Here is a 27,161-nt window from a genome sequence, read left to right as displayed (position 1 = left end):
AAGTAAGGTTTGTAATTACAACAGCCATGAATTTGTCTGACTCCAGAGGCCTTGTTTGTAACCCCTATGCTTTATCTGCTTCCCAGTGACATTTATCCTAGGCTTGTGGGCATGTCTACATGTCTGATTTGTAAATCTTTTCAGCATATGGATCCTGTATTAAAAAAATAATTACATGCATGCTTGAAACATTTTCTACCCTCGTCTACATTTTTAAACACTTCATTATCTTAGCACTTTAGCATTTACTCTTGAAGCCTCGGTTCTGAAATGATAAGTCAAGGGCAAGTTAACTCTGGAAATGTTCTGCTGAGCACTTAAAATCATTCAGTAAGTAACCCTGATCAAGGAAAGAACACCGCCTCCTGGTCCACTGCTAGGACAAAAGGAGTCTGCAAAAGACTTACCTGGCGTTTGGTAATACTTTTCCCAGAAGAAAAAGGCTTTTGAAACAAAACCATAAAAAATGCAGTCCTGTGAATATTGAAACATTAATATATTAGTATTAATTAATCTTATATACAAGGTGTGGTTTTAAGTAAAGACACTTAAACAAATATACTAGAATTTGAAGGGTATGTTAACCTCTAAAGAAAATATACCAGAGAACAATACTTATTTTAATAAGGCTTCCACTACAATATTTTGGGAACTCTTCTTTCTTCTGTATCTGCCTTCAGAACCAGTTTACAAGCCACAAAAGAAGTCTCAATATTTTTTTATACTTTACCAAAGAAAATAATTCCTATCTTCTCTAAAATTTAGTAATAACAACTCTTGAAATAGAAATGAAGAAAGTACTAATCATATATCCCTACCTTTCATATTCCCAAAATAGTTATATAAAAATATATTCAAGTGGTGCTAAAAATTTCCTAGTCAAGAATCACTTTCCATAATTACTAAAATTGCCAGGAGTCTAACAGATTCTTTTCTTTCTTTTTTTGTCTGAGTTGGGTCTTTGTTGCTGTGCGTGAGCTTTCTCTAGCTGCGGTGAGCGGGGGCTACTCTTCATTGCGGTGTACGGGTTCTCATTGCAGTGGCTTCTCTTGTTGCAGCAAGTGGGCTTCAACAGCTGTAGTGTGCAGGCTCTAGAGCGCAGGCTCAGTAGTTGTGGCTCGCAGGCTCTAGAGCACAGGCTCAGTAGTTGTGGCGCACGGGCTTAGTTGCTCGCAGCATGTGGGATCTTCCATGGACCAGGGATCGAACCCGTGTCCCCTGCATTGGCAGGCGGATTCTTAACCACTGCGCCACCAGGGAAGTCCCTAACAGATACTTATTAATACAGAGGTTGGTCACTATCAATCTCAAGATCCAGAGAATCTTTACTTAGAGAGAATTTCTTACTAGATGCAGAATAGTGTAAAATTTGTACTGTAAGAGGACCCTATACCATGAAGGGACATGTAGTGAACACAGCCCAGCACAGTTTAACTTGGAAAATAAGGAACATCTGTGCCAAGACAAGTCTCAGGAGACATTTTATGCCGGCTGGAAGGTTAGACTACGCCAGTACGATGGTCTGGGAATCCCTAGGGCCCCTGAGGCCCTTTTAGGGAGCTGTGAGATCAAACTATTTTTTTCTTAAACATTTAAAAAAATTATTTAAAAAATATTTATTTATTTTTATTTGGTTGCGCTGGGTCTTAGTTGTGGCTCATGGGCTCCTTAGTTGTGGCATGCATACTCTTAGTTGCGGCATGCATGTGGGATCTAGTTCCCTGACCAGGGATCGAACCCGGGCACCCTGCATTGGGAGCTCGGAGTCTTAACCACTGTACCACCGAGAAGTCCTGAGGTCAAACTATTTTTACAGAAGTATTAGGATATTATTTGCCCTTTTCACTCTTATTCTCTCAGGGGTGTATATTAGAGCTTTTCAGAGGCTAGTTCATGTGAGATACTGCAACAGACTGAATACTAACTCAGATATGGGGATCCAGCTGGATTCTATTAAGCCAGACATTAAATTTGCAAAAACCTCATTAACACAAACTAAAGCAAAAGCTGATGTCTTGGCAAGCTAACAGAGTATGACAATCCTTTTTTTTTTAAATCCAGTCTCTTGGTACCTCTAACCTTAGGTATTCTATCTTTAAAAAACAATTATCAAGTACTTGTCAGGAGGAATAAAATGCACAAAATATTCTATGTAAAATATCCTAAAGATACTTAGTTAAAACAGGATTTTCAAAGAAATTAAAACACATTAAGGAAAAAAAGAACCAGACACACTCACCCAAGTTTTAATATAAAAATAAACTGAACAATGTGAACTACTTTTAGGAGGTCATATGATTCAAAAAGCCCCACAGCCTTCAAAAATTTAGTGACACATAGTAATACGATATATTTCGTTAACCTGAAAAATAAAAACAGAAACAAGTTTCAGTATCATTGAAATCACAAGGAACTCTGTAATCCTTTTTTTTCTTATTATACAAGTAATAGGGGTCATTATGAAAACCATAAACAAAAAATGAAACAAACAAAAACTCAACTCACCCCTCCACGTGATAACTACTATTAACACTTTAGTATATATACTTTCAGATTTTTTGCAATATACATGGACGTATTATGCACAGATACAGTCTATTAAAGAAAAAAAGGCCGAACTAAAAATAAAAATGTTCTTGATTGAGTTGCCTCAACTATTTTCTAATGTGCTTTTTAAACAATTACTCCAAACAAATAAAGAGAATAAAAACAGAAACCAAACTATCTGTCATGAAACGAGACCATAATACAGGAAGGGAGGGGGGAATGGTGAATGCCTTAGGTTTACCTCTCCTCTGCTTCGCTAAGTGGCTGCAGTGAGTCATAGTTGAAGTGACCTGACCTACAGAGTCCTGAGAAGGCTCAGGACTCTGAAGCACCTCAGAAGGGGTGTGGAGAGCTGCAAAGAGGAGGATCATGAGGAAGTCTGCCAGGTAGTTAGGTCCCCAGGATCCCACCCAGCACAGCCAGGCAACCATCCCTCCTAAATCATGACAGGACAAGAGCTTAGCCTTTGGAGAGGTCTAGACATAAGGCAAAGGGGAAAGGAGGGATGAAGTGTTGGACTAAAATCATGGAGGTTAAAAGGAAGTTTCCCTTCTTAACCCCACCCCACCTGCCTTCCCTCATTTAACTCTAACATCCTAACTGCCAGGCTTCAATCTCCCAGCAGGAGAGCCCTTCTTTGGAGAAGCCCACCAGGGGACAAGGCCCATACTGGTCTTCTAACTAGCTTTTTAGGCCTTACTCCAATAAGAATGGCCAAATATGGATAATCAATCCTTTACGATAAGCCTATAATGAGAGACCAAACAAACTAAAACAGCAAAGAAATTTAAAAGATACAGAGATCATAGGGAATAGCAGAAAACAACAAAGAACTATAAATAATATTCTTGGATAAGAAACAAAAGTTCATACATGAAAAAATGAGGCTGCCATAAAAAGAAACAAAAAAGAAGCTCCTGAAAGAGCAGTCAGAAAACAGTGAAGAAATTATCTCAGTTTTCTAGCTTAGTAGTCTTCTTTGGTCATATACCTCTAATAGTAAAAAAAAATTTTGCACCTGAAACCGATCATTTGTACATTACAAACATGTACTACTCTCTGGATATTATGTTATAAAACATACACAAATTAGAAATGAAAAAGAATGAGATAAAAAGGTGAGAACTTCTAATATCCCCCCCCAACAGATCATCTTTGCAAGTCATTCAGGAGACTACTTTCTAAGTTTATATCTAACAGGTGTTAATACATTAAAAAGGAGATATAAGGGATGTCCAAAGCCAGCACACCAGCAGGAATGAGAAGTCTCTATGGGAGAAAAATACAAAAAAGCAAACACAGAAGTTTAAGGGAAACCTAAGTCATTCAAATAGCAGAGTTAAAACAATTTGATATGCAATGATATCAATGTATGTAGGATGGTATAAAAATCAATGAGTGTGAATCATTAAGTCCCATGGCACTGAATCAACAAACAGCAATCTGCTTAAGAAGGCATGAAAATATGTATTTTTGGAAGATTTTGATGCAACTATGAAAATAAATTTCAGTCCTTGAATGAATCTCAGCAATTCCAACATCTTCACTGTCCGATGGCTCATTTTCTGTTTTAGTCCAAATAATATCATAGTATATTAAAGAAAATCAGATTTGGAACAAAGTGGTTTTTCTTTTCATGAACATAATCTGGGGGGCTTTTTAACAGTGCAATCTGGGAGTTTTAACAATGTGACAATTAATCACCAAGAAGCTAATAAAAATGTTATTGTGGAATAAAGTAAGTCAAATCCTAAAGCACAGAAGTTCCTACTTACTCCACCTGTAGAATAGTATAAACACTGAAATTTCTGTTTAAAAGATCAAGCAGATTTTCTGGGGTGATAAAAACCGTCCTACAGCTTGATTATGCTGAAAGTTACATGGGTATGCATTTGTGAAAAATGAAAACTGGTACCTTTAAAATCTATGCATTTTACGGTAGGTAATTTTATCTCAATGAAAAAAGGAGTATTGGAAAAAATAAATAAAATTAAAATTATGGCTATGATAAAAAAAAATCGAGTGTATTTTGTTTCTGGGTTGTTTGCAGACTGGCTGAAAACACACAGTACAACATGAAAAATCTACCAAATTTCTAGTAATTGTCTAGGTATTTACTAGAAAGTAAATGTATATATGCTAGAAGAAACAGAACACCAATATTTAAAAGCTGAAAAACACCTTAGAGATTCTCTAGTCCAATTCCTCTCATGTCACAGATTGGGAAGTTGAAGTCCACAGAGTTAGCTAGGGTCAAGTCCACGTCTCTTAAGTATGCTCTTTTAATATGTCACACAGAAAACCAAAGTTCATCCAAAAGGCTTTGAGGATTCCCATCTTCTAAACTGTTCCCAATTATACATTCACAGTGGCCCACATATAAGGTAAAATCATCTTTAAATATGAAAAACAAAATGCATATTAAAACCTAAGATTAATGTCGATTTTGGCCCATTTAAGCTAGAGAAAAAAGTCAGATAAACTTAAGTAAATTAACTATATTAATGTTAATTAAATACTCCAGTCATGGTAGCAATTTATAATTAGCAAATAAAAATACTACTCTTGAGCTAGAAATCTTTTGTTTATTCAGTTCTTAACCCAGGGACTTGCATAATACGTGCTCAGCAAATGTTTACTAAATGAAAGAATGTGAATTCTACAATTACACTTGTGTGATATAGTAATATCTAGCACAATAATGTAGATAGTGCAGTAATACAGTACATAACTGGCAGTCAAGCTTCTGGCAACTTAAACTATCATCAACTCAGTTATGAATTCAGAATGAAAGACATCAAGTAGAGAGAGGAAAGCTCAAAACCTCAAGTGCTTCACTCCTTAAGTTCTTAACTAGGTGTAAAAATAAGGCAGCAGGATAGAAGCAAGGACACAAAAAACAACACTGTCAACAAGACAGGGAGGGAGAAAACAAAGACCAGGAAAAACTGACAAAGGGACATTAAAAATCACAGCAATCTGGGAATTCTTGAGGTCAGCAAAGAGCCTTGTATACCCTCATGGGGCTATTAAGCCATTCTTCAATATTCCCTGCTCACTTACTATGTGCCAGATGTCATCTGTGGCTAATGAGACCTGTCTGTCAGGGTGGTTTCAGGTACTACAGTCTTCTCTCTTCCTGATAAAAGGGCCTGATGCAGCTGGAACTAGTTCTGCATTCTTTCTGACTTCAAAGGAGGACTTTTATCTAAAATTTATCTTAAAAATGTTATCAACATGTTAACATTCTCTAAAAAATGTCATCCATTTTATAATAAGCCTGAATATGAGAGCCACACTTGGGATGGCAGAGAGCAAAGACCAAGAATCTGGTCCCAGATGGTACTGCTGAGGGGCTGAACAAATACCAGCAAACTCTGGTTTCTTTTATGTGAGAAGAATATATCCGTATGTGCTTAAAGCTCTCTTACTTTGGTTGCTCACAACTAAATACATTTCTAGGTGTTATCCAAGAAACTAAATGTGTATTAGAGGCCCTGCCCTCAAGGAGTTTGAGGTCTAAGGAAGACAGGCAAGAAACAAGTATTTATGTGACCCAAGTAAGTAGCAGAGATCTAAAGGAATAGATGTGGAAGTAACTAATTGTAACTAGGGAAGCAAAAGTCATCTTCAGAGTCTGAGATGTCTCAGTGTATATTAAAGACTAAGTAGAAAAAACAAACAACCCAATCAAAAAACGGGCAGAAGACCTAAATAGACATTTCTCCAAAGAAGACATACAGATGGCCAAGAGGCACATGTTATCGCTAATTATCAGAGAAATGCAAATCAAAACTACATGAGGTATCACCTCACACCAGTCAGAATGGCCATCATCAAAAAGTCTACAAATAATAAATGCTGGAGAGGGTATGGTGGGGACGTAAATTGGTGCAGCCACTACGGAGAACAGTAGGGAGGTTCCTTAAAAAACTAGAGTTGCTGGGGAATTCCCTGGTGGTCCATTGGTTAAGATTCCAGGCTTTCACTGCTGGGGGACCAGGTTCGATCCCTGGTCAGGAAACTAAGATCCTGCAGGCCACACAGTGTGGCCAAGTAAATAAATAAATTAAAATGTAAAAAACAAACAAAGTTGCCATATGATCCAGCAATCCCACTCCTGGGTATATATCCAGAAAAGATGAAAACTCTGATTGAAAAGATATGTCCACCCCAATGTCCACAGCAGCACTATTTACAATAGCCAAGACAAGGAAGCAAGCTGTGTCCATCGACAGATGAATGGATAAAGAAGATGTGGTACACACACACACACACACACACACACACACAAATGGAGTATTACTCAGCCATAAAAAAGAATGAAGTAATGCCATTTGCAGCAACATGGATCGACCTAGAGATTATCATACTAAGTGAAGTAAGTCAGCCAAAGACAAATACCATATGATATCACCTATACATGGAATCTAAAAAAAGATACAAATGAACTTATTTACAAAGCAGAAACAGACTCACAGACATAGAAAACAAACTTATGGGGACAAAGGGGAAAACAAAGGGGAAAGGGGGGGTGGGAGGGATAAATTAGGAGTTTGGGATTAATAGATACACGCTACTATATACAAAATAGATAATCAACAGGGACCTACTGTATAGCACAGGGAACTGTATCCAATATCTTATAATAATCTATAATGGAAAAGAATCTGAAAAGAATATATATATATATATACATATAACTGAATCACTTTGCTGTACACCTGAAACTAACACAACATTGTAAACCAACTATACTTCAATTTTAAAAAAAGAAAAAGACTAAATAGAATTATGAAGCAAGGAAAGGGAGGGGGAATTTCAAAGTACGGAGAGCAGCATACGCAGAACGCTAGTACTGGGAAGGACCTTTGAAGAAAAGCTCAGTTCACCAGATTACGCTCATAATGATCAGAAGTCATCAAGAAAACGGTAAACTATATTTAATATACTTGTTTTAAAAAGATGGGGCAATATGTAAAATTATTTCTAAATAATTTTTGTTTAAAGTATTAACAAAACTTAAAAATTTGGCACTTTAATGGCAAGATTCAGTCATATGGAACATTAAGTATAATACTTCTTGACAATATTACTATTATGAAATTTCTGACACTTTATTCCCTTTTTAATTTTTAAAAAACAGATTACGAAAGTAATTCCTGAGCAGTTGGTTGTTATCAAAGTTTTAAAGAAAACCATTCCCAATTTCCTCCTCATAGGTGACCAACTGGGGACATCCTTCCACACCTTTTCCTTTGCATCTCCATGTATGGACAGCACTTATTTTAGATACACTCACGTATTCACCATTGTACATACATATTTTGAAATTGTTATGTGACTTTTCATGTAATATATAGTGAAGATCTTTTATCATTATTAATTAGGAAAATTATTTTAACATTTAGCTAAAAGGTTAATACTTTGATTTTTAAAGTGTCAATTAATGAAGTCTTCCTGTTGGGCTAAAGACAAAACACTAGCTAAGGCCAAATAACCATATACTAATAAGTACACAATCCTAGTTCATGTTGTGGAGGAAAACATACTAAGGGGGAAAGCTCAGGTGTGAGGAAGGGAGGCTCTTAAATGGGGGCAGTGGCCCCTGAGCCACTCACTGACCCTTTGGGCAACTTAGCGGGATCCAATCCACCTCCCCTTAGTACCTGAGATGGCTTATATATCATTATCTGCCATTAACTAGTCTCATCAAAAGTATCACTGGTATTTTCTGTGAAGGGTTAGAAAAATCTCTGGTTCTTTAAATCTGAAATTACTGAAATTTGAGTTTGGGTTCAAACCTGTTTCTTGGGCTTTGCCCACTGTAGCAGCTCACAGTTCTCCAGTTAAAAAAAACAAATTCAGTGTATGTAATTCAAGCTTGATACATTCAATAAATATTTAAGTGTCCACTGTGTAGAAGGCGCTATAAATGAAGTTTGAGGTAACTGACTCCCAGATTAGTTACTAGGTGTGTGACCTTGGGAAAATTACTTTCCTATGTCCCAGTTACCTAATCTGAGACAAGGATGCAACTAATGAGTCTGTAGTGCTGTTGTAAGGATTAAGTGAGATGCTGCATGCAAAGTACCTGGAACATAGGAAGTACTTAATAAATGCTGCTGTCACCCTCTGCCCTTTCCTGCAAAGAGGACTTATTGAAGCCAACATAGAAACATTTACAACAATTCATATTTGTGAATTCAGTAATAAAAATATCCACAATTAAAGGATCTGTTAATCAGCTTTTGTTGCAGGTTATAACCATACTTTGATTTTTAGTCTACATAAAGGAAAACTCTTGCAACCTGGAATCTATTCAAAATTCAACCAGTCCTGAGTTGAATTTGACTCTGCAATGAACTACAATAGGAGCGCAGCTCTGCTAAGCAAATAATGAAAATAAGATGGCAAAGGACTGTTGACCACATCTAAGATAATGAGCTCTTGAGTAAATAAAAATTTTGTATTACTTATTTAAAAATAATTTCAAGTTACAGAAAAGGTGCAAGAATAGTACACCCTTCACCTAGATTTTCTAATTGTTACATACTACCTTATTTGCCTTATTATCTCTCTCTAAAGACAAACTTTTTTTTATCTGAACTATTAAAGAGTAAGTTACATACATCTTGCTCCTTGACCCCTAACTACTTGTATTCCTAAGCCCATTTCCTTTTATGAAATCAGCAGAGTTATCAACTACAGGAAATTTAAAATGGATATACTTTTATCTAATCTATGGTCCACATACCAGTTTTGTCAACTGACCTAGTACTATCCTTTACAGCATTTTCCTCACTATTAAATCTACACCAGAATCACCTATTGCATTTAGTTGTCACGTCTCACTAAATAATACCTGATAGGCGTTTTTTACAAAATGAGTTGCTCAAAATAGACTAGAAAATTAAACTTGTAACTACAAAAAATGCAGCTGATTTAACTTCTGTTCCAGCATTTCACACAAAAATAATTATGTTAGAAATGCTATTTCTACAGTTCCAAAGAATTTACCGAAACAACCATGTCTCAAAGGAGGTATCCAAGAACAAAAAACACTGAACTAATCTCATTAACCTTATTAAATATAAAGGCAATGAAAACCAGTTCCAACCAAACTGTTGGGCCGTATTTTATACATCTTGCGACACTACCTCAGAAATTAGGACAGGTCATGAAGGACACAATGGAAAGTGATCACTGTAATTACTTACCTCTTGGGGGTTCGTGGGAACATTGCGGGGAGGGGGGTAATGGGGACTGTTTCCTTTTTATTCTACGAATTGCTGTACTGTTTGAATTTTTTGACAATGAGCACACATTTCTTACTTAATGATAAAACAAAATAAGCGAAGAAAGGAAAAGAAAAACTAGATGGCGGGCTGGATTCTTGTTTTGCGGGGTTAACCTGAACATCAAAGTTCATCTGTTTGTACTTTGGTTTCTTCGCCTGAAGAGATGATGGTGACCCTTCCTCTAACTTACGCAGGCAGACATCAGAAAGGTTAAGCATCACCAAACTACTATTTCAGGGAGAAAGAGCTAACAGAAATGCTTCTCATAGGTCAGAAAAACCTCTCACGTGAACTGGCCGGCAGTTCTAAGGTTAACGGTCTGCCCTGAAAACCAGAAACTCAAGCAGAACCTTCCCGGATCTTAGAGCATTCATTCTGCAGCGGGGAACGGCGGAGCCAATGAAAGCTGTAGCGGGAGGGAGTACGGAACCGAGGAGGGCGTTCCGGGCTGTCAGCCGGACGGGAGGGACGCCGGGCCCCGCGCGCACCCGGGAGGGTCCGGGCAGCGGCCGGGGAACGTGTGTCCGGAGCGGCCGGGCAGGCGTGGGGAGAGAGCGGCTCCGGAGGCGGGAGCCCGATCGGTCCCTTACCGAGCGCTGGGCACGTCCACCGGCCCGAGGCCGCCGCTGCCGCCGCCGGGGCCGGCTAGCACGTCCCCGCCGTATTTCTCCTCCATCCCGGGGATCAGGAGCCGCCGCCGCTGCCCCCGCTGCGGGGTCTCCTCATGTCTCGCCGCTGCCGCGGAACACCGGGCGCAGGCGCGTCACTCCCCCATGCCAGCGGCCCCGTCGGGTCCCCGAGACCGGCCCGCTGCCGCTGTCCCCAGCTCCGGCTCACAAGCACACGCGCGTCGGTACTAGGCCGCGGACAGTTCCGGCGCCGCCGGGTTTCCCGGAGGCTCACCGGATCGGACGGGGCCAGGCCACGTCATCGGGCCCAGCAGCCCTCACTCTCGTGGGAGTGCCCGGCCCTGCGCCTGCGCACAGTGCAACACTCGCCGTCCCCTCCCCTTCCTAAGGCTCTTCCTACCGCTGGGCTACGGATGGAATCCTCGCCCCCTATCAGCTCCTCCCATTGACGAGGCCTGAGCACATACCTGTCCCTGCAGCGCCACCTATGGGCTGTCAGGAATACAGCGGGTTCTTCTGGAGCGGAGGTAGGGGACATAGAAAATGCACAACTTGCGATTAAATAGAATAGAATTTCTTTTAAATTCTGGCTCCTAAACTGTGTTACTTAATCCTTGCACATCAGTAAACCTAGGCAGGTAGGACCAGGCTTTATTAGAGTTATTTGTCTGTTGCTAAAAAGTTAAGAAGGTGGGATCCTGTGTCTGTGTTGGTTTGAATCCCAAATCTGCCATTTACTAATTGTGTCACTTGGCCTTTCTGTACCTCAGTTTTCTTATCTGCAAAGTAAGAATAGTAATATCTATATCATAGGGTTGTTGGGAGGATTGTATGTGTTAATATACGGAAAGTGTCTATAACAGTGAATGATACATAGTAATCAATAAATGTTAGCTATTATTATTATTTATAGGGAAATTTGAGGATTGGGCTATGGAGATGAAAATGGGGTTTTGAACAGTGTAAATTATGATGAGTTTACAATACTCCACTTAATTCGAATGTACATAAAGACTCTTGGTAACATATAAGAGAATGAGGAGTCATAGTCTCTGCCTGCTGGGACTTCATAATCTACTGGAAAATATTTAGCAATTTGAGAGCAAGACCTAGTTGGCAACATTACACGTTAAAGGCACAAATGCTAAGGTTTCCCAAATAAGGTGTGATATGGGTATAACCAGAAAAGACTCACTGCTAGAAGCTGATCTGGAACTTGGATAAGGTTTTGAATATGGGAGAAAAGCATTGTGGGAAGATGTATCCTATGTGTAGAACACAGAGGAAGGCATGAACTTTAAAAGCTAAAGATACGTATTCTCCCGTTTGAGGCAAAGAAGAGAGCAAAGATACAATACTCCATCAGTATGTTGGGGTTTTTTGTTTTGTTTTTTTTTTACCAGTATTCTTTATTTATTTATGGCTGTGATGGGTCTTCGTTTCTGTGCGAGGGCTTTTTCTAGTTGCGGCAAGTGGGGGCCCCTCTTCATCGCGGTGCGCCGGCATTATCGCGGCCTCTCTTGTTGCGGAGCACAGGCTCCAGACACGCAGGCTCAGTAATTGTGGCTCACGGGCCCAGTTACTCCGTGGCATGTGGGATCTTCCCAGACCAGGGCTCGAACCCGTGTCCCCTGCATTGGCAGGCAGATTCTCAACCACTGCGCCACCAGGGAAGCCCAGTATGTTGGGGTTTTAAATTCAGGTTGTTTGCTTATTGAATTTGTACAGAAATGTCCATATCTTTTGCCTGCATTCGGTGATAATCATTGACTTACAGTGGAGTAGATCAGGTAAAGCCTAATAAAAAGTGACATTCTTGCTTCACTTTCTTGAAGTGACTTTTTTGTAGCATTTTTTTTTTTTTGGTAGCAATTTCTTTGCAGAATTGCTATTTTCTAACCCAAATGGCAGTGGTTACAACTAACTATTATGTTTTTCTAGAGCTAATTCCATTCCTTTGGAGTTCAGAGAACTAGGTAAAATGACATGTATACATTGAGATTAGTTTTTATCCCCAGTGGAGCTTGAATTCAGTTGATATTTGATTTGGTTAGAATTAGGACATTTTTCTTTTAGGCTAATATGTTTCCTGTTTTTCTGCAGTGGAAGGAAAAGTGTCTCTGATTTCTTTCTTCCTACTCACTTCTCAACCCAGTCCAACCTGGCTTCTACTTTCACCATTCTTCTGAAGCAGCTCTCTCGTGGATATTTTTGAGCTACATATTACCTTTTCTCTCTATAGCTTTCAACATAGTTGATCTCTCCCTCCTTCTTGAAACATTCTCTTTCCTTGGTTTCCAGAACCCCACATTTGGTTGTCAGAGGAAGCTCAAGTTCTTTATGTCCAAAACTCATGATCTTTCTGCTAAACCTGATCCTCTTTTAATGTTTCTTACTTCATTGGATGACACCATTTATTCAGTTTAGCAAACCAAAACGCAGGTGTCAACCTTAACACCTCCCCTTCCTTATGGTCTATATCCAGTCCATCACCAAGTTGTGTCATTTTTTACCTTCTCAATATTTCTTGAATCAATCCAAAATTTTCCATCCTCATCTCCACTATCTAGTTTAGATGACCATCATGTTTTGTTTAGACAACTACAGTAACCTCCTTACTAGTCTTTCCAAGTTCTCTCTTTCCCTTCTCTACAATCTGTTTTCCACATTCTGCCACAGTAACAGTAGCCTATTCCAGTCGCCAATCTTATTGTGCACGGCCTGCCCCACCCCACTCTACTCTCCAACCTTCCAGTGGCTTTCCATTACTCTTACAACAAACGCAAATCATTAACATGGCCAACAGCATCCTGTATGGGCTTGCCCTAACCTATCTTTTCAGCTTCATCTCATATCAAACTGCCTCCTGCTCTCTGGATTCCAGTCATCCTTTTCTCCCTTCAATTACGCTGTTTCTCTTCTAATACAAGACTTTTCTCAGGCTAGTTTTCATGTGTAGAATGCATACCATCTCAACCTTTGCTTAAGATCCTACTCACTCTTTTTGTTTCAGGTTGAGTTCTCTAGGAAGCAGACTCTGAGATGGAGTTTAATGTGCAAGATATTTATCAAGGAGTGCTTTTGGGACTAACAACTGTAAAAGGGAGGGAAAGGAAACATAACTGGGCAGAAGGAGAAGTCGAGAAATGGTGCAGTCCAACAAAAGCCGCAGTAAACCTCATGGAGACATTGGGAGCTAAAATGATCCTCGAGGAATATCTTACATTTTTCTTCCCTAATACAATCTTTTATAGGTCCAGGATTCATCCAAGATCATGTATTGCTTTTAATTGCCATGTCTCATTAGTTTTCTTTTATCTGGAACAGCTCATGGTCTCTCCTTTTTTTCATGACCTTGATGTTTTTGAAGTGAATGGGACAATTACTTTGCAGAATGTCTGTCAGTTTGTGTTTGTCTGATGTTTCCTCATGATTGGATTCTAGGTATGCATTTTTGGCAAGAATAACACAGAAGTGATTCTATATTCCTCTCAGTGCATCATATCAGAAGGCACATGATGCTGACTGCTCTCATTAACTGGTAAAGTGAACTTCTATCATTTGATAAGAAGACATCTGCCAGATTTTTCAATGTAATGTTAATGAATAAGTATTTTGTCTGGAGATACTTTGAGACCATGTCAAGATTCTGTTTCTGATCACACTTTCACTCATTTGTATTAGTATCCATTTTTGCTCCTTGACCAAAACAATTATTACTATAAAGTTTTTCAAATGCTAATAATCCCTTCCATCATCTCTTCTACATTTATTAGTTGACCCTCTACTGTCAGGTAAAACTTTCCTGTCCCCTCCCACCCTACCATTTATCTATCTATCTATCTATCTATCTATCTATCTATCTATCTATCTATCTATCTATCTTAGTATGAGCTCATGGGTTCCTATTTTATTAAACGGATTATAATCAACTGCTGTCACTCTTTTGATGCTAAAATTGTCCCAAATTTAGCCAGTGGGAACCATTTGGCTGGTTCCTGTGCCATTTTGACATATTCCTATCATTCTTTCAGAATTTCCATACTTTCTGGTATAAGATGTTCCAGGTTTATTATATACTGCCTTATCTCTGGAATTAGCCATTTCTCCAAGGAGCTCTGGTTCCTTTTGAGGAGAATGGTATTTAGAAACCAAGGTCTATAGATGCAACTAGAGATTATCATACTAAGTGAAGTAAGTCAGAAAGAGAAAGACAAATGTCATATGATATCACTTATATGTGGAATCTAAAATATGATACAAATGAACTTCTCTATGAAATAGAAACAGAATCACAGACATAGAGAATAGACTGGTAGTTGCCAAGGGGGAGGGGGGAGGGAGAGGGATGGTTTGGGAGTTTAGGATTAGCAGATGCAAACTGGTATATACAGAATGGATAAACAACAAGGTCCTACTGTACAGCACAGGAAACTCTTACGGTGATAAACCATAATAGAAAAGAATATGAAAAAGAATGCATATATGTATACATGTATAACTGAGTCACTTTGCTGTACAGCAGTAATTAACACAACATTGTAAATTAACTATACTTAAATAAAACAAAAACAAAAACAAAAACCAAGATCTAGGTGTTGGATATCACATTGCTGCTGGTGTACTCATTGCTTCTTTGACTTCTCAGTGGACAGAGTTAGGAATTATATATGCTCAGCTAGGTGTGTGTGTGTGTCTGTGTGTGTGTACATAGGTATATCTTTCTATTTATTATCTATCAGAAACCAAAAGTTCATACTGATACCTTCAAGTACAGTCCAATCTTAGATGTTTTATCCTAGACTTTGCCCTTTCTATGTTTGTATCTCTCTTCCCTGGGGTGAAAAATCTGGCTCCCAAAAAAGGTTAGGTAAATTGTCCAAAATTATGTAATTTGTAAGGCAAGGCTCCCCACTAACTGGGCAAAGTGCACCTCAGTGTCAGCTGTTTTGCTCCTCTCTTCCTGAGAGAGGAGCAAACTTGGGTGAGTGATGCCTGTTCCAATGATGTAAGAGAACCCGATGGGGAGGGCCTGTTTTGTAAGCCACCTCCAGGAATCTGGATCAGAGAATATGGTGGAAATTGTCATGAGTAGCAACTTAGTGCCTTCTTCCTTCCTTGTAATGAATACTTGTTGAGTGCTTACCATGAGCTAGGTCCAATTCTAGGTAATTGCTGGGTTTCCCAGAAGCAAACTCTGAGATGAGGCTTTGTGTGAAAGTAAGTGTTCCCAGGAAAAACTGGTAGGAGTGTGGGAAAGTGGGACAGGAAAGAAAGGTGAGCAGCGATGTGATATCAGGTTCACTCCCACTGGGGAGCTTGGATTCTGTGGAAGTCCCACCTCAGAGGGTCCCGATCCGGTGTAAGGTGTCTTAGTTCATCTGGGCTGCTACAACAAAAATACTGTAAACTCAGTGGCTTATAAACAACAGATATTTATTTCTCACAGTTCTGGAGGCTGGGAAGTCCAAGGTCAAGTGCTGGCAGATTTGGTGTCTGGTGAGAGCCTAATTCCTAGTTTTTAGACAGTGCCTTTTTGCTGTGTCCTCACATGGTGGAAGGGGTGAATAGCTCTCTGGGGTCGTTTTTTTTTTTTTTTTTTTTTAAACATCTTTATTGAAGTATAATTGCCTTACAATAGTGTGTTAGCTTCTGCTTTATAACAAAGTGAATCAGTTATACATATACAATATGTTCCCATTTCTCTTCCCTCTTGCATCTCCCTCCCTCCCACCCTCCCCATCCCACCCCTCTAGGTGGTCACAAAGCACCGAGCTGATCTCCCTGTGCTATGCGGCTGCTTCCCACTAGCTATCTATTTTACATTTGGTAGTGTATATATGTCCATGACACTCTCTTACCCTGTCACATCTCACCCCACCCCCTCCCCATATCCTCAAGTCCATTCTCTAGTAGGTCTGTGTCTTTATTCCCGTCTTGCCACTAGGTTCTTCATGGCCTTTTTTTTTTTTTTTTTTCCTTAGATTCCGTATATATGTGTTAGCATACTGTATTTGTTTTTCTCTTTCTGACTTACTTCACTCTGTATGACAGACTCTAACTCCATCCACCTCATTACAAATACCTCCATTTCATTTCTTTTTATGGCTGAGTAATATTCCATTGTATATATGTGCCACATCTTCTTTATCCATTCATCTGTCGATGGACATTTAGGTTGCTTCCAGGTCCTGGCTATTGTAAATAGAGCTGCAATGAACATTTTGGTACATGACTCTTTTTGACCTATGGTTTTCTCAGGGTATATGCCCAGTAGTGGGATTGCTGGGTCGTATGGTAGTTCTATTTGTAGTTTTTTAAGGAACCTCCATACTGTTCTCCATAGTGGCTGTATCAATTTACATTCCCACCAACAGTGCAAGAGTGTTCCCTTTCCTCCACACCCTCTCCAGCATTTATTGTTTCTAGATTTTTTGATGATGGCCATTCTGACCGGTGTGAGATGATATCTCATTGTAGTTTTGATTTGCATTTCTCTAATGATTAATGATGTTGAGCATTCTTTCATGTGTCTGTAGGCCATCTGTATATCTTCTTTGGAGAAATGTCTATTTAGGTCTTCTGCCCATTTTTGGATTGGGTTGTTCGTTTTTTTGTTATTGAGCTGCATGAGCTGCTTGTAAATCTTGGAGATTAATCCTTTGTCAGTTGCTTCATTTGCAAATATTTTCTCCCATTCTGATGGTTGTCTTTTGGTCTTGTTTATGGTTTCCTTTGCTGTGCAAAAGCTTTTAAGTTTCATTAGGTCCCATTTGTTTATTTGTGTTCTTATTTCCATTTCTCTGGGAGCTGGGTCAAAAAGAATCTTGCTGTGATGTATGTCATAGAGTGTTCTGCCTATGTTTTCCTCTAAGAGTTTGATAGTGTCTGGCCTTACACTTAGGTCTTTAATCCATTTGGAGTTTATTTTTGTGCATGGTGTCAGGGAGTGTTCTAATTTCATACTTTTACATGTACCTGTCCAATTTTCCCAGCACCACTTATTGAAGAGGCTGTCTTTTCTCCACTGTATATGCTTGCCTCCTTTATCAAAGATAAGGTGACCATATGTGTGTGGGTTTATCTCTGGGCTTTCTATCCTGTTCCATTGATCTATATTTCTGTTTTTGTGCCAGTCCCAAACTGTCTTGATTACTGAAGCTTTGTAGTATAGTCTGAAGTCAGGGAGCCTGATTCCCCCAGCTCCATTTTTTGTTCTCAAGATTGCTTTGGCTATTCGGGGTCTTTTGTGTTTCCATACAAATTGTGCAATTTTTTGTTTTAGTTCTGTGAAAAATGCCAGTGGTAGTTTGATAGGGATTGCATTGAATCTGTAGATTGCTTTGGGTAGTAGAGTCATTTTCACAATGTTGATTCTTCCAATCCAGGAACATGGTATATCTCTCCGTCTATTTGTATCATCTTTAATTTCTTTCATCAGTGTCTTATAATTTTCTGCATACAGGTCTTTTGTCTCCTTAGGTAGGTTTATTCCTAGATATCTTATTCTTTTTGTTGCAGTGGTAAACGGGAGTGTTTTCTTAATTTCACTTTCAGATTTTTCGTCATTAGTGTATAGAAATGCAAGCGATTTCTGTGCATTAATTTTGTATCCTGCTACTTTACCAAATTCATTGATTAGCTCTAGGAGTTTTCTGGTAGCATCTTTAGGATTCTCTATGTATAGTATCATGTCATCTGCAAATAGTGACAGCTTTACTTCTTCTTTTCCGATTTGGATTCCTTTTATTTCTTTGTCTTCTCTGATTGCTGTGGCTAACACTTCCAAAACTATGTTGAATAATAGTGGTGAGAGTGGGCAACCTTGTCTTGTTCCTGATCTTAGTGGAAATGGTTTCAGTTTTTCATGGGGTCGTTTTTTTTTAAGGGTATTAATCCAAATCATGACCTAATAATCTTCCTAAGGCCCACCTCTTAATACCAACACATTGGGGTTTAGGATTTCAACGTGTGAATTTTGAGGGAGTCACAAATATTCAGACCATAGTATAAGGCTATTTTGGGAGCAGTTCTTCAACAAAGAGATGAAAGTGCTGGCTGGCTATTAGGAGTGCTCCTGGCATGTGTAAAAATGCGAAAAGGGTCAAGGGGATATGGGCAAAGGACTTACTGATGATAATGTCCACTACAAGACTACATATATTTTGATCATTTCCTACATTATATGTTCTACCTTCCCAAGGTTGAAACCAAAAAGCTCACATTCCCAGACTTCCTTGCAGCTGGGCATGCAGCCTGAGGCATGTGACCTGGGTTTCACTAGTCAGACATATCCAGGTGTGACATGACTTCAGCTGAGGAGCAGGAAGTTGGGGCATTGATTTTTCTACTCTGGAAAAGGATCCAGTACTTTGGAAATAGCAGTGGCAGAGCTTCTGTGGTCCATTTCTGGGGGTCATTGGTGATAAGTGGCACTGGCAGTGGTGTTTTGGGCAGAGTGGCCTTCATGGCATGGTTGGACCTTGTTTTTGGCTGCCTAGCTTCAGAGTCTGGCTCTATGCTCCTCTAAGAGATTCTTTGATGTACCCAATGCCCCTTAATAAATTCCTGCCTGAACTAGTCAGAGTGGAGGTTGCTGTTTGTAATTAAATCACTGAATGGTACAGGTGATATGGCAGCAAACCTTCAGTAGCAATAAGCAGCTAAAAGATTTTGTAATTGCATATTTTTTCAGACCGAGGGGCAGTATGATGCTCATGAAAATCAACTCTTAAAATGTTGCACCGTAGTGGAGAAAGCTACCCCAACCTCATCAGATGACTTCACTTGATGCCAAACATATTCTTATCCTCTATTTGAAAGTAGAAAAAGAAAACGAGACAATGTTCAGTAACTCCTTATCCATCCTGACCAGGTAGGAAGCAAAATGGAGGTGTGTATACCCTGGAATTCTCAGGGAGATACTGGGCTTCACAATACAACTGCAAAGCTATAAAGGGAGATGAATAGTTTTAAAGGTTTGAGCTCTTAGCAGTTAGAGACTCTAATGTGTGTAATTTCTTTAGCAGACATTAAACGTGGGCAGTTAAAAATGCAAAACACTAATTATCTACAGGATGATCAGGAGAATGCAAATGAGGAGATGGAGGGAAATAATTGATAGACATTTTCAACTAGCAGATCAGAATTTTGCAGTGGATCTTGAAGTTTCATTATAATTGAGCCCCAAGTTTTTCAAGAATTTATCTTGCCATTCATCCATTCATATACCCAGTAATCAAAAAGGAAATATTCACTGAAAGCCTACTATGTGCCACTACCAATTATATCCCAGAGTGGAGGAAAACACGTTGTTACCCTTCTTCTCAAAGTGATTAGAAATTTAACTGGTAGCAACACACTGTGGAAAACAAACTTAAAAAAAGAAACTTGTTGGAAGACAATTCTTTATGGGTCTCTTGTGTTTCTGCATGTCTTCTGAGCAGAAGTATTGATAGCTTTTGCTCTAGACTGTGTTTTCAAAGATGTTTGTACAGCAAACAGCCTTGGAAGATAGAGATAATACCTCCCTCTGGAACAGAGGGAAGATTTGTTTGCTGTTCAGGATAATAAAGATAATGCCTCCCTCTAGGACAAAGGTTGGGCAGGTTTGCTAACAGCTTCTTTAAAAGATTGGGGTTTCCTAAACCCTCAGCTGCATGCTTAGTATCCACCTAGGCTGCCATGCCTCACCCCCATGGGATTTGGGGGTGGAAGAGGCAAGGCAAAGTGATGCAAACTTGAGGTTCATGCTGCCTGCATTTTTGTATACCCCCAAAGAAAAATAAAAGGACAGAGATTTCAGGCAACTTTATGAGTTAAAAATTATATATCATTGCTATTTAATTAATTTATTTTTAAAAAATATTTATTTATTTATTTGTTTAGTTGCACCGGGTCTTAGTTGCGGTAGGCGGACTCCTTAGTTGCAGCACGTGGGCTCCTTAGTTGTGGCATGTGAGCTCTTAGTTGTGGTGTGCATGTGGGATCTAGTTCCCTGACCAGGGATGGAACCCAGGCCCCCTGCGTTGGGAGCATGGAGTCTTATCCACTGTGCCATCAGGGAAGTCCCTCATTGCTATTTTAATTAAAACAAAAAAATTTTTTCACCATTGAGTTTGAACATCTGTTGACATATTTCTTGGCTTTTCTGCCTCATTTTCAAGAGTGTGGAAATTGTTTTTTGATCTTTCTAATTTTTCTTTTAAGGGAATTGTCTTTTGCTGATATTAAAAAATAAATTTATAAACAGGATATTAAGGAAATTACTTTGACTCTAATTCCAGCTTTGCGTTCCTTGCCTGGATCACGTTCAGGTATAGTTTCTACACTGTTCTCTGTATTCTCTGAACCACCACTTGTTGCTGCCCACGTTAGTCTTTCACCTTAACGTATTCATGATGGCTGGGTGGTTGGCCAGTGAAAACTAGACAGGGAAGAAGTCAGAAAGGTCAAACTCCCGCAAGATTGGCTGGAGAAGGGTCATCTGTTGTCAGGTAGGGCTGGATTGTTGTGCTGACATATTCTGGTAGAATCACTGTGATAGATCGCCATCTTGTCACACCATCCCCCTATTCAGGGGCCTTCAGTGACTCCCGTGTTCCCAGACTATGTAAAGTTTCGACCTCTCTCCTCTCTCCTTAATTTGGTTCTATCCTTCCCTTCCTATCCAGCCTCATCACTGTCTGTTCTGTAGCACTGCACCTGGGCTTAAAGGCACTTCAAGATGCCAAATCCTTCAGTGGCTCCTTATGTGGAGTCAGGGTTGCACATTAGATTGGAAATGTGTTAAAGCATGGTTAGATTTGTACTTTAATCCATTTTTAGGACTTCACTAATAGTGAAAGAAATGCAAATTAAAACAGAAAATATGCTGTGGTGGGCACAGACGTGTGTGTCCCAGATCCCACTTCAAGGTGGGACTTGTCCAGCTGTCAGCTCACAATCCTCAGCTCTCAACTCCTCCTGGACGTGCCTCAGCTTCCTAGGGTGGCCTGTAATGGATGGCTGATTGAGGCGGGGTTACAGGGCCTGACTATTTTGTCTCAATGCTCTGCAACTCTGATAGATCATATATAATCCAGAGCACATCCTGGGGTTGAGGCTCCGTGGAGCCTGGATTGAAGTTCCACTTTTCTCTCTTCCTAGTCCTGCTTCCCTCCCACGCCCGTAGGTGTTGATTCCTCACAAGTATCTTGCATGCAAATTCCAAATCAGTGTCTGCACCTGGAGAACCCAACCTGCATAATCAGATCCTTTTTAAAATGTTCAAATCATTAAACATTAAAAAAATGGACAAATCTGATTTAGAAGGAGACACGCTGGAATGTTGACAATAATCTTTGGGCAGAAGGAATTTGGTTTTAATTTTTTTGTTTGAACTTTTAAACATTTTCTTAATTTTTCATAATGAATTGCATTTCATTCATTCAATATTAATTACTTTTATAACTTGAAAAGTAGTACTCTAAAATTATATTCATAACGGTATTATTCATAGTAAAGGAAAAGCTAGGTACCACTCTTATCAAAGCACAAAGTGCACAGCAGGCAGGGGCTGTTGAGTTCTTTTAGTCTCAGTACCTCAGTTAACATATGAGAAGATAGAGGACACGTGAGATAGGTAACCTGCCCAGACAGGGTCATATAAAGAGTAACTGGCAGAATAAAAATAATGCTATTTGCAGCAACATGGATGGACCTAGAGATTATCATACTAAGTGAAGTAAGCCAGACAGAGAAAGACAAAAATCATATGATATCGCTTATGTGTGGAATTAAAAAAAAAAAAGATATCAATGAACTTATATACAAAACAGAAATAGACCCACAGACACAGAAAACAAACTTATGGTTACCAAAGGGGAGAGTGGGGGAGGGATAAATTAGGAGTTTGGGATTAACATATACACACTACTATATATAAAATAGATAACCAACGGGACCTACTGTATAGCACAGGGAACTATACTCAATATTTTGTAATAACCTATGAGGAAAAGGAATCTGAAAAAGAATATATATATGTATGTATGTATGTGTATGTATGTGTGTATATATATATATATGTATGTATATATATATATATATATATAAAACTGAATCACTTTGCTGTACACCTGAAACTAACACAACATTGTAAATCAACTATACTTCAATAAAAAAATAAAATAAAATTCTATACACACACACACAAAAAAGTAACCGGCAGAGATGGGAAGAGGAGGATTGGGATGACTGGCCTTCATTCTAGGGTCTTTTCCTATGGCCTCTTCTATCGTGAATGCCTATCATAAGGGAAGAGTTAAGTTGATTTTGGCGTAGTAATTTTGGTGCATTATTACACAGTCATTTAAAAAGATAAATATGCAGACAGTGAAGAAATATGGACCAGTATGAAATAATGACAGGTTTTTTAAAGGTAGACTATGATGATACCAATCCTGACTACAATTGCCTTTTTTTTTTTTTTTTTAATTTTTATTTATTTATTTATTTATTTTTGGCTGTGTTGGGTCTTCGTTTCTGTGCGAGGGCTTTCTCCAGTTGCGGCAAGCGGGGGCCACTCTTCGTCGCGGTGTGCGGGCCTCTCACTATCGCGGCCTCTCTTGTTGCGGAGCACAGGCTCCAGACGCGCAGGCTCAGTAATTGCGGCTCACGGGCCCAGTTGATCCGCGGCATGTGGGATCTTCCCAGACCAGGGCTCGAACCCGCGTCCCCTGCATTGGCAGGCAGACTCCCAACCACTGCGCCACCAGGGAAGCCCATACAATTGCCTTTTTAAAATATTTACATAGGGACTTCCCTGGTGATGCAGTGGTTGAGAATCTGCTTGCCAATGCAGGGGACACGGGTTTGAGCCCTGGTCCGGGAAGATCCCACATGCCACAGAGCAACTAAGCCTGTGTGCCACAACTATTGAGCCTGCGCTCTAGAGCCCGTGAACCACAACTACTGAGCCCACGTGCCACAACTTCTGAAGCCCGCGCACCTAGAGCCCAAGCTCTGCGACAAGAGAAGCCACCGCAATGGGAAGCCCGCGCACTGCAATGAAGAGTAGCCCCCGCTGCTGCAACTAGAGAAAACCCTCGTGCAATAACTAAGACCCAACAACAAAGACCCAATGCAGCCAAAAATAAATAAATTTATTTTTAAAAATTTACATAGATATACTTATTTCATGTGTTTATTATAATCAATGTTTATACCATAATGTTCTACTTTTAAAAAGTATTTAAAATTATTTTTGTCCTTTCCAACTTTTTATTATAAAAATTTACATACAGACAGCAAAGTTGAAAGAATTTTACAACGAATACCCACATGTCTGAGACCTAGGTTCTGCTATTAACTTACACTATGCTTGTTTTGTCACGTGTTTGCTCACCTACCCATTTGCTCTATTATATTTTTAGCTGCATTTCAAGGTCAATTGCAGACATCAACACACTTCTCCTAAATACTTCAGCATGTATATTATTAACTAAAGTTCAATATTTGCTTACCAATTTTGTCTTTTGATATAAAATTTATGAACAATGAAATGCACACGTATTAACGGTACATTTGCTAAGTTTTGACAAATACGTATGTGTTTGTAACCCAAACCTCTATCAAGATACGGCCTATTACCATCACCCCACAAAGTTCCTTCATGTCCCTTCTCAAACAGTCTGCACCGCCACCTAACAGAGGAAACAACTACTTTCTTTTTTTTCCACCATAGAGTAGATTAGTAGTTCTATTCTAGAACATCACATAAATGGAATCCTGCAACGTGTTCTCTTTTGAGTAAGGCTTCTTCACTCAACATAATGTTTTTAAGATTCATCATGGTTGCCGCATATATCGGTAGCCTATTATTTTTTCTTGTTGTGTGTTTTGATACTTTTCAGTGTATGAGTTAACAAAGTTTATTCATTCTCTTATTGATGGATATCTGGGTTGTTCCAGTATTGGGACATTATGAATAAAACTGCTTGGAACATTCTTGTACAAGTCTTTGTGTAGACAGGTGTCTTCTTTTTTCTCGGGAGTAGAATTGCTGAGTCACAGTGTAGGTGTATGTTCTGGTTTATTAAGAACATTCCACACTTTATTCCAAAGTAGCTGTATCATTTTGCAGGCCTACCAGCAATGTATGAGTTCTGGTTGCTCCACATCCTCACCGTGTTTGGTGGTATTAATCATTCAATTTTAAGCCTTTCTGATAGGTGTATAGTGATATCCTATTTAATTTACATTTCCCTGAAGACTAATAAGAAGTTGAGCACTTTTTCATATGCTTATTGGCCATTTCTTTGTCTTCTTTTGAGAAGTGTCTATCTGAGTATTTCACCCAATTTTTGATTGGACAATTTGTATTTTTAAACTGAGTTGTAGGATTTGTTTTATTCTGTACATACCATTCCTTTGTCAACAAATGTTTTGCAGTATTTTCTTCCAGCGAAGAAGATAAGACTTAAAAAAAAAAACCCAATCTCAATACTAACACCTGGATGTTTATAAATTATTATTATTATTATTATTTTAGTTTTTATTTATTTTATTTATTATTTATGGCTGTGTTGGGTCTTTGTTTCTTTGCGAGGGCTTTCTCTAGTTGTGGCAAGCGGGGGCCGCTCTTCATCGCGGTGCGCGGGCCTCTCACCATCGCGGCCTCTCTTGTTGCGGAGCACAGGCTCCAGACGTGCAAGCTCAGTAATTGTGGCTCACGGGCCCAGCTGCTCCACGGCATGTGGGATCTTCCCAGACCAGGGCTCGAACCCGTGTCTCCTGCATTGCCAGGCAGATTCTCAACCACTGCGCCACCAGGGAAGCCCTATAAATTATTTTGATAGAAAAACAAAAAAAATAGCTGAGCTTTAAGTGGAGAGTCATTCAGAGGATCTCAGCTCTGATACCTCGTGGGATTGCTAATCCTAAGCAGGTTTCCCCACTATGTGATAAATTCTCTCAGGGCAGAGTCAATATCTTAGCTATTTTTTTTTTTTTTCCATTGGTACCTGGTAAGGTAATTTAAAGCCAGAAATTTCTGAGTGAATACTTTTTCGTGGGTTGAAATCCAGTGGTGTTTTTGTTATCTGAAGAACAGGAATGGGATCTTTTGTCCTTAGTCACAGTTTCAATATAGACGATGATATCAGCTCTTGGTCATTATTGATTTGCTGTGGTTTGTTTGCTGTTGAGCCGTCTTCAATCAGGAGTGAAAGACAGGTGCCATACATTTAAAAAGAATTATTTCAGAAGAGACTTGTCCTTTCTTGAACTCCTTAAACTCCCTTTCTCTCACTCTCTGTGTGTATTCTGCTTTCTCTCTACAGGGTAAGCAGTTTGAAAGCAAGGGTGTATCTCATTTGCATCTCCAGCTCCTCCCCAAACTGACATCAGGGTGCCTTGCACATAGCAGAACAATAAACACCTACTGAATGGCGAATAGATACATAAAGAAAAAAGAAAAATCAAAACCAGACTTCCCTGGTGACGCAGTGGTTAAGAGTCCACCTGCCAATTCAGGGGACACGGGTTTGAGGTCCGGTCTGGGAAGACCCCACATGCCGCGGAGCCACTAAGCCCGTGAGCCACAACTACTGAGCCTGTGCTCTAGAGCCGCATGCCACAACTACTGAAGCCTGCGCGCCTAGAGCCCGTGCTCTGCAACAAGAGAAGCGACCGCAACGAGAAGCCCGAGCACTACAATGAAGAGTAGCCCCCGCTCAGCAACAAAGACCCAACACAGCCATAAATAAATAAATAAATAGATAGATAGATAGATAGATAGATAGATAGATAGAAAAATCAAAACCCAAACGCACAATATATCAAGAAAGATTAAGGAGGGACTTGCCTATGGTTTGCACGTCACAAATTGCAATTCCTCTGCTATTTCCAAACAAATTCATTTTGCTGGGTAAAAAAAAAAAAAAACTATTAATGGGCTATAAACTTACATAGTTTCCTTATTCAGTGAGGTGTTATTCGAACACGACTGAGAGGTGAAGTCTCACTCCGAAGTGCCTTTTGGTCACAATATTCTGCAATAGAGACCAGCTTCAAACACTTGTTGTAGTTGTTCTTTTTTTTTAAAACTTTATTTATTTTTTATTTATGGCTGTGTTGGGTCTTCTCTGCTGCGCGCGGGCTTTCTCCAGTTGTGGCGAGTGGGGGCTACTCTTCTTTGAGGTGCTTGGGCTTCTCACTGCGGTGGCTTCTCTTGTTGCGGAGCACGGGCTCTAGGCGCACAGGCTTCAGTAGCTGTGGCACATGGGCTTAGTTGCTCCGCGGCATGTGGGATCTTCCCGGACCAGGGCTCAAACCCGTGTCCCCTGCATTGGCAAGCGGATTCTTAACCACTGTGCCACCAGGGAAGACCCTGTATTTGTTCTTATCAATAGAAAACTTGTAGTTATCATTTTTGGAATTTTTGCGCTCTCAGGCTATCGTACTTTCCAAAGTTACATTGGATTTTCTTGAAACTGTACAAGAGGCAGTGGCAAACTCTACTGCATTATCTACTTTATTATTTATTTATTTTTTAAAAACATATTTTTATTGATTTTGGTTGTGCTGGGTCTTAGTTGCAGTAGGCAGGCTCCTTCGTTGTGGAATGTGAACTCTTAGTTGCGGCATGCATGTGAGATCTAGTTCCCTGACCGGGGATTAAACCCCGGCCCCCTGCATTGGG

The 27,161-nt window shown here is 39.6% G+C and overlaps 1 protein-coding gene and 1 long non-coding RNA gene across 3 annotated transcripts in view; one reads left to right on the top strand and one right to left on the bottom strand.

The window, feature by feature from the left end:
* SLC30A5 (solute carrier family 30 member 5) overlaps positions 1-10,975 on the bottom strand; it is a 29,500-nt gene extending 18,525 nt beyond the window's left edge. Inside the window, 3 exon segments of the mRNA XM_036847015.1 lie at positions 408-474; positions 2,240-2,362; positions 10,439-10,975. Coding sequence (XP_036702910.1) covers positions 408-474; positions 2,240-2,362; positions 10,439-10,524 — 276 coding nt within the window. The 5' untranslated portion in view covers positions 10,525-10,975.
* Positions 10,932-27,161, top strand: part of LOC118892381 — a 34,843-nt gene continuing 18,613 nt past the window's right edge. Inside the window, exons 1-2 of one of the 2 annotated variants that reach the window (XR_005019296.1) lie at positions 10,940-11,004; positions 13,922-14,018. This is a non-coding gene — a long non-coding RNA (uncharacterized LOC118892381). Of the gene's footprint in view, positions 11,005-13,921; positions 14,019-27,161 lie in introns of both variants that reach the window. The other variant, XR_005019295.1, reaches the window with a different exon arrangement.

Source organism: Balaenoptera musculus, chromosome 3, assembly GCF_009873245.2.
Source record: "Balaenoptera musculus isolate JJ_BM4_2016_0621 chromosome 3, mBalMus1.pri.v3, whole genome shotgun sequence".
NCBI classification, from domain to species: domain Eukaryota; kingdom Metazoa; phylum Chordata; class Mammalia; order Artiodactyla; family Balaenopteridae; genus Balaenoptera; species Balaenoptera musculus.
The sequence above is the reverse complement of the archived record's forward strand: the minus strand, read 5'-3'. Positions and strand labels throughout refer to the sequence as shown.